This window comes from Hordeum vulgare, chromosome 7H (genome assembly GCF_904849725.1).
Source record: "Hordeum vulgare subsp. vulgare chromosome 7H, MorexV3_pseudomolecules_assembly, whole genome shotgun sequence".
Classification (NCBI taxonomy): Eukaryota; Viridiplantae; Streptophyta; class Magnoliopsida; order Poales; family Poaceae; genus Hordeum; species Hordeum vulgare.
Window position 1 is genome coordinate 554,288,809 of NC_058524.1, and position 12,529 is coordinate 554,301,337.

Below are 12,529 nucleotides of genomic sequence, written 5' to 3' on the forward strand. Positions count from 1 at the left end.
TCCTGCCGGACAAGCCTTAACACTACACGATTTATCTAGGGGGTCCCCATAACAACCCCGACCGTGTTAGGAGCGATCAGTTATGGAATCAAACACCGGTAGCCGAAACTAAGGCGGCAACAACGGAACAAATCACCCGGCAAAAGGCTAGGCCTTCCAACATTTACCAAGTATATAGGTGCATTAATTAAATAGCAGTTTAATCATAATGATATCAAAATACTCATGTTATCACATGAGACAACTGGCACCCGCAACTAGCAAAGTTATACATTAGAAGCTGAGCAAGCCTACTTAGCCAAACAACATTAGCTAGGAGGGGAAGGTGTTTGGGTTTCATGGCAATGTTAGGAGGCAATTATATCAAGTGGTAGGCAGCGAGAATATATCAAAGGAAATGTGATTCTAAGCATAACAAAGCTAGATATGGTATCAAGGTCACGGTCATCTTGCCTGTGATTTCTTCAGCTTGGAACTGCTCTTGATCGTCCTGCACGTACTCTCCAGAATCCACGTACTTGCTCTCTGATCCTGATGCTACCCAAGATAAACATAACAGCCAATGAACACCAACACAACATGATGCAACAAACAATATGATGCATGAGATGAGAAGGAAGCATGCACCACTATTCTAGTCACTTCCATATGCATGAGATGAGTTGATAAAATTCTGGACAAAACTTCATACTAAGCTATCTTGACATGCATGGGAATGGAATGAACAGGTGCATCGCGGGAAAACGATGCAAAAACATATAAAGAACGTTGAGAACGGAGCTACGGATCAACCGGAAACTACAAAACAAGATATGGAGTCCTACGGTTCAAATCCACCATAAGCACACTCCAATGGCACTCCTCTGGTGTTCCCAGGTTGCCACATGATCAAACAAACAAATACAAGTGGGGTGGTGCATGGGAACACACCACACCATCAACAATGCCCACACAAGCTTCAAAACAACTAAAACATGCAATCTATTCTAAACAACATCATAGCAGTTTGTCTACGACATTAAAAGTAGCTACAGCCACCCAAATGAGCCAAACAAGATATTTGACAAAAGCCATACAAAAGGCATCACACATGAGAAGATCTACAGGCACCAAAATGGACAAAACATTAAAGATTCTGGGACTTAGATTTTCACCAGCTGCTTATGCTCTGAAGCATTTTGGCAGCCTCCAAAATGATAGCAACAGGAAATGAAAGAGCATGAAATTTAACAGAGAGCTAGACAAACACAAAATCTAACAAGCCTTAGTTTGTTTCATGGGCTGATTCCCAACACATGAGCTTGTGCAAAGAAAACAACAAGGGAAGAAAATAACAGCAGATTCTGAGACTTTGACAATTTCGGCCAAGTGTCAACTTTGACAAGCCACAACAAGTGCATACAAACTCCTATGTATAAAACAAAGACTCCATGTTGTAGACGGGTTCACCCACTACTGCCACATCAAGGATTCATCCTCATAGGGCCAACACACCACATGACACTAAGCTCTAAACATGACATCAAGACAGAAAAATGACAGTTAATGAAGTTGCTCTAAAGTGAAATCTTTATCCACCAGTGGATTCCTGGGATGATTCTACCCTAAAAGCATATATAATACATGGGTACTTGCATGCATGGAACATGTGGGCACAAAGCTAGCTCGAAAAACAACATAGAAATCACTATAAGCACATAGGAGCATTATCACATGTGAATAAAGTATACATGACATCTCTATACCTACCTATGCACACACACAAGGTTCATACACCATCACATCAACATATGGGCAAGCATGAGGGGTTAGCCCTCATGCACAAGTGCATAGGTGCACTAATGCCCACACACACACATGCATGAACACCTACACATCATCATGTGTGCTCACACACACACACACCAACAAGAGGTGCATCTAGAGGGCTGCCCTCTTGCACATATGCATGTGCCACCACATGCACACACACACACTCACAAATATGCACCTCTTCCCAAGTGCACACACACACATACTACACACATACACACCACCTACAGACACTAGTGCATGCACAAGCGCTTGCATACACACACACATATATAATTCACTCTAGGCACAAGGAAAGCAATTCTACACTGATTCTTAATAGGTCCATCTAATGCAACTTGCGGCACAAGAAAAGGAACAAAGGGAAAAAGGAAAAGAAAACAAAGAAGTGCAAAACAAAATGGGGAGGGCCCTGGGATCGAACCCAGGACTCCTGGTGCATCCCACCAGCACACACCACTACACTAGCACTACCACACTTGACAGATAAGGGGAAAGATGCAAGTTATCCTGCCCCTGTAGAGCTATTGTGGCAAGAAAACACAAAATTAAAAGGGGGCGCCTTTGGGACTCGAACCCACGACCACCATGCGCAAATTCCACCTATACACCACTCTGCTACGCTGCGGAACTTAACAGAGAGGGGGAAGTGTCTCTATTGAGCATCCCCTCTGCTACATCCTATTGTGCCGACGGCCGAAACAAAGGATGACGGCGGCGACAACACGGAGACCAGGCGATGGCTACACGTTACAGGGGAGAAGTGGGAACCGCGCGGGATTCCATACCCGCCTCGATCTCACCTGGAGGTGCCTCGCCACAGCGGCGCGACGACATCTACTGCACTGCTGCTGCTACCGCGATCTGCTACTACCGCAACCAAACAGAGAGGCCATGGCGACGAGCTCGTCCCTACGCCGCATCTAGAGAGGGAAGAGAGGGGATGAAGCGCGGCTCACCGAGAGGAAGGAGAGGAGAGGATCTCGCCGCTGTAGGAAGAAGGCCCGACGACGAGTTGCTGCACGGGGTCGGGTTCGTCGGGTGCTCGTCGGAGACGAGGTCGTGCCCGTCGATGAAGACGTGCTCCGGCCTCACCAGCGACGGGAATGGAACGCGGGGAGACCCTCCGAGTTCACGGACATCATCACCGGCGCCGGAGACGAAGGTAGTGCGAAGAAGACGGCGGCGCTCTTCTCTGTCGCACTGCCCTCTCTCTCTGAACCTCTCTGATACTCACCTGCAGAGGGGGAGGAAGAGGAAGATGGAGGAAGGAGAAGGAGGTGGCGGCGCGAGGAGGAACCCTAGACGGGTCCGGACGTCGAGGGGGAATAAATAGAGGGCGAGGGGGACTCCTCGACGTCCGTGAAGCCACGACGTCGCCCCTCTCTCTCTGTCGCACTGACGGAAAGCAATCACGGGGAAATGGCGTCACGAGGAAGAGAGGCACGGGGGAAGATGGGCTTCTGCGTGAGAGAACAAGAGAGATGGGCCAGAGGGAGGGAGGAGGCCCATCCACTGGCGCCATATAACATAGAGGGAAGAACCTACAGGGTTTTTCTATTAAAACAAACAAACACCCAAATCAAATTACCTAGGGCATACTAGGGTCCCAAAAATAAAACTAAAATAACCCTGGTCATAAGGGAATTATGACCCAATTAAATAAAATGCAAAGATGATATTTGGAGCAAATAAAATAACTACAAAACAGGATTAATTAATCTGTTTTGTAAATAAAACCCCATTTAAGCAAAGTTTTTAAAATTCCCTAGTCACATCTCCACATCCACAAGAAAAGGCCCTAAATGATCTACATTTTTAAAACAGGATTGGAGCAAGTAAAATTTGAGCTCAAAACAATAAAGAAGAAGGGCCTTTTGAAATCTAGTTTGAAAACTAACATAGTTTGAAACCCAAGCTTGCAAACACCACATCATCACCACATACCACATGCACTCATCACACCACACATATGGATCAACAACAACAACAGAAGAAATGGCATGAATGCAATGAATGGTATGATGCAAAGGAGAAGACATGAAATTCCCACATGAAATGACAACTCTCATATAGCATGACCACATGGATCCAAACATTAAAGGTTTCCAAATATGGCAAGGTTACATCTGGGGCATTACACCTGTTGAGATACCACGACACGTTCTGATCACCGGATAACTTCGGTGTCACTTTCTTCTCGTGAAGTAGCACCTTCCGGCTTGGTTTCACAACCACCGTTTCAGCGAGATCACAAACTTCACCCATCAAAAGACCTGGACCTTCGCCTTCCTGCTTTGCCAAATTTGCCTTGATCTCGCGCTTGTTTGGCTTCGGACAATTCTTCGCAAAGCGACCCATCTTATTGCAGTTATAGCATTTGACCTCGGACAAGTCCAAGTTCCGTGGCTTCTGCTCTTTAGATTGGTCAGCCTTACCACGACCATGTGGTTTGCCTTTTCCTTTGCTTTTTCCGGTTTGTCCGTCACCCTTCGTATTGCTTGAGCCTTCACCACCATCACGCCTTTTCCTTTGCTTTTTCGGGTTTGTACGTCGCCCTTCGTATTGCTTGAGCCTCCAATCTGCGCGCGAGTACATGACTTGGTCACTACCTCCTCCTTTGCCTTTCCGACAGCCACGAGCATTCTCTTCCCATGTCCGCAAGCATCCGATCGCCTTCGTTATGGTCATGTCGTCGATATCGTAAAGCTGCTCGAGCGTGCCGATGATGTACGTAAATTTATCAGTCACCGAACTGAAAATTTTCTCCACAATCTCGGTCTCATCAAGCTTTGCACCAAGCACGCGGATCTCTCCCACCAAAGTAGTAAGACGCATGGCTTAGTCGTTCACCGATTCAGTTTCCTCCATCTACAACTTGTTAAATTGGTGCTTCAGCACTTGTGCCCGAGCCTTGGTTACGCGATCTTCTCCAATCCTCATCTCCTTGAGTGCGTTCCACGCCTCTCTTACCGTCTCGAACTCTGCCAATGTCATCATTATGAAATCCTGCACGGACTGGGCTAGGGTGGCCATGGCACCTTCGTCGGACTCGTCATCGACGTCGTGTCCATGATTGCCTGCCACACTCGGAAGGTTTGGAGAATAATCTTCATATTCACCGTCCACACGCCATAGTTGGCGTCGGTGAGCATCGGGTACTGGATGGGGATGTTGCGATGTGCGTGGACGTTTGCGCCGCCCATCCCTCCAGCACTGGTTGCTGACTTGTCGTCCTTCTTCACCTTGTCGTCGTTCTTGTTGGACTTGACCGACTCAGCATCGTTGTCCGTCATCGTAGATCGTAGATCGTCAAGGCTCTGATACCAATTGTTGGCTTTTGATCCCGTAGATCAAATCACCCAGCAGCTAGCTACGTACGTGCAAGAAAGCAGGCACACAGGCTGGTGGATGGATCTTCTCGTGAGCTAGCTTAACGTTGTGCTTTGATCGATCTGGTTGTGCAAACGTAAGTACGTATATGCGGGACAACACACGAGACGCGAGAGTTGATAGCTAAACAGGAGTGTGTCGTCCCAGTTGCTGTATTGCTTTGATCTAATATTGTTTATAAGGGGACACACGTATATATACACTAGTAGCTACCTAGTACTGCAAAACGAATCGGTGAAAGCTTCAAGTCCGAGCCGGACTAGACATCGTGGCTTATTCCAACATCTCTTGTCCCCATCAATTCTTCCCTTTCCAACCATAGGAGCCGAGCAGCCTCTCCCCCATCCTAAAATCCTTCCTCCAATCCTTCCTCCATCGAAACAAACAGCCCTGCCTCTCTATCTCCCACGTAAAAAAAAAGGTTCAGGTTTATCCTTGCCTACACACACCTATCCCTGGTTTCTACTAACCCCGAGCTCGTGGCTTTGAATTTTTCAGATCGCGCCTCAACTCAAAAGTGCTCAAAATTTTGCCTCCACTAGTAGAAAGGGCCTTTAGCCCCACTATTGGATCCGTCTGTTTATTTTGTTTGTTTGACGTGAAAACGTATATTATTTTTTTAAAAAAAATCAACTTTTATTTTTGAATAATTTTTGATTTGTTTTTATGTTTTATTTTAATTTTTAAATATTTGAATTATTTGACAATTTAATCTCTAATAACCCATCCTCACTTCTCTAGTGTGGATCACTTATTCCAAATCGTCTAACTTCTCGGCCGGTCACCCATCCTCTCACTGCTTCAGCCCGAGCACGCTTAACTTTCTGGTTCTATCGTCCCTAGTTGTCAAGTCTGTACTTGTTGTTTTCCTGACAATAGTGAGCTATCAATCCTAAACAACCTGGTGTCTTGATGTCATGTCGCATGATTTAATTTTTTTAATTCAAACAATTATTAAAATAAACTATCTAGGTAATAATAATAGTGAATTTCAATGAAAACAACCTAATATTTTAAAAGAAAATTATTTTTTCTTATTTTTCTAGAAAAACTTCTTTTTGAAATAACTTTTTTTACATTTGGAATTTTGAGCATCTGAGAAAACTTCTATTTGGAATAACTTTTTTAACATTTGGAATTTTAAAATCGAGTCCCAATTTTCTCTATTTTTTTATGTATTGAACTTTTTTTCGAGGTCGTATGCAAAAGTTATGGCCGTTTTATATTTTTTTTTCCTTTTTTTGGAAAAACGGTCAAAATTCATATCTCAAAATTTGTATACCAACTAGGCACTAAAATCTAACTACATCTCAAAGGATTTAATTTTTTAAAGATTTTATCATTTTTGTTTATTTTCTACAAAACTAAAAAAGACGGTCCAGAGGGTGGGGGGAGGGGGTAGAGTTTGTAAATTTCAGAATCCCCCTTTAGCCAAGAGTCCAATCATACCCGTCGACTACATTCGCTAGCACCGTCCCCGTCAGAGTCACAACTAAGGTTAACCAAGCCAGAGTTAACCCTTCCTAACTTTATTTGCTATGTTGACCTAAATGATCTTGAAATTGAAAAGCCCGACAAGTGAACTCTGAAAAGGTTAAAACTTGGCATGGTATCATTATTTCACCCACACAACATGTGCTAACAAGTTGAGAGGTTTACGACAAAAACTGGATGCACTTCATGTACAAAATGGACAATCTCTTTCGAAGTATCAGGGTTTCGAACGAAAACTCATCTCTTCCAAAGGGATTTCATTTTTTTATATAATTTGAACTCCATACTTTTTGTGTATTCACAATACACCATTTTAATCCACATCATAAATTTTCAACATTTTCTGACTTCATTTGGTATTTTTCATGCATTTACTTATTCTTTTAAGCTAATTGACCCTGAAATTGAAAAGCACTACAAATGAACTATAAAAAGGTTGAAAGTTGGCATGGTATCATCATTTCACCCACATGGCATGTGCTAAAAAGTTGAGAGAGTTACGACAAAAACTGGATGCACTTTGTGTAAAAACTGGATCATCCTTCGAAGTATCAAGGTTTTCAGACGAAAACCCATCTGCTACAAAGGCATTTTATTAAAATTGTTTTAACTCCAGACTTTTTATGCATTCAATATGCACCATACTATAACATGTTAAAATCTACAGAAAGAACTAACTAAAAATAATAATAAAAACATCAATTAAATGACTAAAACAACTATATAAGCAAAACAATATTGTTTTGTTTAAAATCCTAATTTAAATTATTCTAAAAATAACCAAATAAATCTTACTGTGACAACAATCTAACAGATGACTAGGAGAAAAAAGATCTAATTGAAAATCTATTTGTAAACTGAAGTTATTCACAATTTGGGTTTGAAGCAAATTTGAACAAATTCAAATTTAAATCATTCAAATTTGAAAACTAATTGCACAAACGGAAAGTAGACAAAATTTTGAATCTAATATAAAAAACAATCACTCAAAAACATTAAATATCCTAAAAAATATAAGCAATTTAAAACAGAAACTAAAAATAGAAAAAAAATTAAAAAAAATTTACAATCCCTTTAGTCCCGTTTCGTTTCGTGTCTCGAACCGAGATTAAAGGGCATTTAATCCCGGTTCGAGACACGAACCGGGACTAAAGGTCTCATTTGAACCGAAACTAATGAGCGACTGACGCCCTTGCCGCTCGAACTTGGATTAATGCTAACACGAACCGGGACTAATGTGTAAATTGAGCTGGAACGGAAGACCCTTTTTCTACTAGTGCTCCAACGGTAATTGCTGCTTCATTGATTCTTAGGAATCTAGCTACTCGGGAAACAAACTCTCATCACTTGATTTTCTTATTTATCGTGGATGAACTGAGCACGTGCTTCTGCTAATATTCCATTTTGTTACTTATGCTGTTCGCGTGAAGCTCCCATCTCTGAATGTAATTAGTTAGCTGTATGAGCAAGTATCTCCAAGAATGAAAACTCATCTATTTTGAATAAAAGCAAAGCAAGAAGAAAAATCAGAGGTTGTGTACTGGCCAGGCGGATGGGGACGGGGCTCGGGGACGAGAGGCGCTGGCAGCGTGACTGACGGGGATGGGCGTGGTCGACCTTGATCCTTGGGGGCTGCGGGCGGCGACCAACGACCGGCAGGGAGGCACGACCAGTGAGTGCGGCGGCCGCTGCCGGGGACGGTAGCGGTGTCGGCTTGGTAGGCCGGCGTTGACTGGCGGCGGCAGCTGGGAAGGCAGTGACGGCAGCCGGGAAGGGCGACGACGGTAGCTGGGCAGGGGAGCGGGGGCTGCTGAGGAGGCCGGAGGAGGCGGTGACGAAGCCTAGCAGCGAGAGCGGGAGAAGAGCTACCGAGAGGGCGCGGGAGCTGTTCGGGTCCGGCGGTGTCGTTGGGTTTTCTTTTTGATTTTTTCACCATGTGCGGGAACTGTTTTAGGATCTGGACGTTACTGTTTTCTTTTTATTGTTTCACCCTTTTCCGTCATCAGTATACCGTAGCAGACAGCAAAACTACCTTGTTGTCGTCAGCTCGCAAGAATACAAAACATCCATATTATCTGTGTGTTTACGTCCGTTAGCCGCAGCCTTGGACAATCTTTTGTCGCCAGCCGTAGCATAAGATGGCAAAAATGCTACCTTTACCGTCATCTGTCCAAAAAGTTGACCGCAAAACTGGCTTTTGCCTTGTGTCTTTTTTCGCCATGTGCTTTTTGTTATTTTTGGCTATAGTCTTTTTTTGTCGTCTGTCCATGACGTCAAAGTAACTGTTTGTCGTCTACCCCGATGATTTGCTGACGGAAAAGATGATACATGTCGGCAAAATAGCTGATTTCTGTAGGAGTAACAACCAACCCTCATCTTCAACGACTGCATACAAAGAAGTAAACACTTGCACCCAATACGGACAAGAGGGTTGGCAATCCCTTGGACTCGTTATTCGCAAGCAAGTAAAGTGTGTAGATAAAAATTGATAATTGCAAAGTAAATAAAGGCAACAAGGTAATTGTAGTGTTTGTAAACTTATAAGTAAATAGATCCGGGTGCCATAGTTTTTCCTAATGGCATCCCTCATGTAGTAGGCATACGGTGGGTAAACAAATTACTATTAAGCAATTGATAGGAAAGCGCATAGTTATGTGTTATTCCAGGCAATGATCATGTATATATAGACATCACATCCATAAGCAAATAGACCGACTTCTGCCTGCACCTAGAGTATATATTAAGTAAAACAAAGTAATGTTTGAAAAACAATGACATGATGTAGTCAAAAAGAACTCAATCAATATGAATTAACCCCATTATTTTATCCTTAGTGCCAATAATACAAAGACGCGTCCTTGTCTTTTTCTGTCACTGAAATATAGAACATCGCCAAATTTAACCAACTACAATGCATCCCTCACTGAAGAAATGTCCATTGACATTTTCCGATGCACATGATCAATAGGTATGAGTTTGTATTTTCTTCATCTTTTTATTTTCATTTTTCCATGCTTAAAACACTCTATTTCAGATGAAGTATTTGGGAGCCGTTCGAGATGCTCCTATGTCCCATGGAGATGCCCCTATGTCCCATGGCCGATATAGCTCTTTTTGAGAGAATACGAAGAGGAGCTGGGGCTGAATTTTCAACACACAAGCAACTTAGAATAGAAATATAGTAAAGGTGATCCAAAAATAACTAGTGGACAACAACCCGTTTTAACCGGCAACGACAACCTGAAAATAGCAAATGAGCATGCCATGACCATAGCGAATAATTAAGCCGAACACTTGTCCCCCGTGAACCAATGTGTATATAAGGTTGGGCTCTGAAGCTCCTGGCCTGCAAGAATCAAAGATCGAGGAGCATTCCACAAAGACAGAATGGCGTTCAGGAACGTTGCGATGAGAGTCCTGTTGCTCATGGTGGTGGTGAGCGCAGCGTACGCCAAAGGCAAGGAGGAGAAGAAGGAGAGCGCAGATGGTCCGGCGGCTTCCGGTCCGGCGGCTTCCGGTCCGGGCGGGGAGTACGACATCACCAAGCTCGGCGCGAAACCCGACGGCAAGACGGACAGCACCAAGGTACTACGTATACTTGAAGGAGAATGTATGAATGATGATGGGTTTGGCACGCTAATCGATCAATAATGTCATGGGTTTGTATTGCATGCATGCAGGCGGTGGAGGAGGCATGGGCTTCGGCGTGCGGCGGCACAGGCAAGCAGACGATCGTCATCCCCAAGGGTGATTTCCTGACTGGAGCTCTAAATTTCACGGGGCCATGCAAGGGCGACAGCGTCACCATCAAGCTGGAAGGCAACTTGCTTGCTTCCAACGACCTGTCCAAGTTCCCGTCTAACTGGATCGAGATCATGCGCATCAAGAACCTCGTCATCACCGGCAAAGGATCGATCGACGGTCAAGGCAAGGCCGTCTGGACCAAGAACAGTTGCCAAAAGAACTACAACTGCAAGATCTTGCCAAACGTACGTACGCGTGCATATATAACATAACATAATAATCAATTTTACTTAGTACTCCGTATCAAGGAAATGCTGTTCTTACGTACATGGTGCATGCATGCAATGCAGTCCTTGGTGCTGGACTTCTGTGATGACGCGCTCATCGAAGGCATCTCTATCATCAATTCCAAGTTCTTCCACATGAACATCTACGAGTGCAAGGGCGTGACCGTCAAGGACGTGAAGGTGAGCGCGCCCGGGGACAGCCCCAACACCGACGGCATCCACATGGGCGACTCGTCCAATGTCAACATCATCGACACCACCATCGCCGTTGGCGACGATTGCATCTCCATCGGCCCCGGCTCCAAACAAGTCAACATCAGCGGCGTGACCTGCGGCCCAGGCCACGGCATCAGTATTGGCAGCCTCGGGAGGTACAAGGACGAGAAGGACGTGACCGACATCCACGTCAAGAACTGCGTGTTCAAGGGATCCACCAACGGCCTCCGCATCAAGTCGTACGAGGACTCCAAGTCCCCCCTCGTCGCGTCCAAGATCAGCTACGAGAACATCAAGATGGACGACTCGGGCTACCCCATCATCATCGATCAGAAGTACTGCCCCAACAAACTCTGCACCGCCAAGGGCGACTCCTCCAGGGTCACCGTCAAGGACGTTACCTTCAAAAACATCACCGGCACCTCCTCCACCCCTGAGGCCGTCAGCCTGCTCTGCTCCGACAAAAAGCCCTGCGAAGGCGTCACAATGTCCGACGTCAAGATCGAGTACTCCGGCAAGAACAACAAGACCATGGCTGTCTGCACCAACGTCAAAGTCACCGCCACGGGGGTCGACAAGGCCAACGCATGCGCCGCCTGAGCGACCCATTACCTCCACGGTTGAAGAGATCCTGCGCGGCGTGATTTCTTTTCTCGGTATTTCGGATCCACCAAGTGTACTAATGTCTCTCCGTTACTTCTTCTTCTCCAATTTTGAGATCCTGGTCGTTTCTTTGTCAAGAGAAGACTCGGAGATCATCCTTTAGTTTTCTTCCTGAGTTGATCGCTTACCTCTAGTCTAGTGAACGAAAATACATGTATGTGCCGGCTTAGAGCCATTTGATTGATCTAGTTGTGACGATTTTCTTTGTCTCGTTGATTCTTGTGCATGTATTGTAACCGGTCAGTACCAACAAAGTTCTTTTATGATCTTGAGATTTATTGCGTTTCCAGGTGTTGCCTCTATTTGGCCTTCCTTGAGAAGTCATTACTCTATTCCAAAAGTGTTCTACTCAAATTCAACAGTATCACCTCATTTCCTATCTCTCATTTACCTTTAAGATATGGAGACTGCTACGCGTCGGTTGACGGATCTTCTTAAAAGATCCGTCGCCTTGCGAGCCGTCGGATTCAACAGGGTGCACATTATTTTACTTTGCAATACGAACTTTGTTGCAGAAATTTTTGTAACAAATGTTTTGTTACAGAATTTTTATGCAACAAAGGTTGTGTTGCGGAAATTTTTTGCAACAATGACTGAGTTGCGACTTTTTTTACAACATGAGCGTTGTTTCGAAAAAAACACAGGCAATGTTGCAAAAAAATATTTGCAGTTTTTCTTTGTTTTCTTTTTTTGCAACATAGGTGTTGTTGTAAAGGATAAATTTGTAGCACACATGATGTTACGGAAAAATAGGTGTAAAGTACGTACACGCGTCGTACAGAGGAGGCGGCAGATCGCTCGTGTGTGATCTGCCGGCTGAAGGTAAGTATTTCCCTTAAGATATTCAGAAATAGGCATGAATTGTTTGTGTTTTCGTGTGGTTTATCATGATGTGATCTAAATAACTGATGAAGGCGTTC

At 44.3% G+C, this 12,529-nt stretch overlaps 1 protein-coding gene across 1 annotated transcript; it reads left to right on the plus strand.

The window, feature by feature from the left end:
• Positions 1-10,041: 10,041 nt before the first annotated feature.
• On the plus strand, positions 10,042-11,837 carry LOC123411381 (exopolygalacturonase-like). The gene is made up of 3 exons (XM_045104318.1): positions 10,042-10,284; positions 10,380-10,688; positions 10,794-11,837. The coding sequence occupies exons 1-3, from the start codon at positions 10,087-10,089 to the stop codon at positions 11,544-11,546; spliced, it is 1,260 nt and encodes a 419-aa protein (XP_044960253.1). The 5' UTR covers positions 10,042-10,086; the 3' UTR covers positions 11,547-11,837.
• Positions 11,838-12,529: the final 692 nt, after the last annotated feature.

What these genes read in the sequence shown, in the direction of transcription:
- LOC123411381 (XM_045104318.1), top strand. Translation starts at nt 10,087, where the DNA reads ATGGCGTTCAGGAACGTTGCGATGAGAGTCCTGTTGCTCATGGTGGTG. An exon ending in GCAAGACGGACAGCACCAAG is followed by an intron (nt 10,285 to 10,379) that starts GTACTACGTATA and finishes GCATGCATGCAG; the next exon opens with GCGGTGGAGGAGGCATGGGC. An exon ending in ACTGCAAGATCTTGCCAAAC is followed by an intron (nt 10,689 to 10,793) that starts GTACGTACGCGT and finishes CATGCAATGCAG; the next exon opens with TCCTTGGTGCTGGACTTCTG.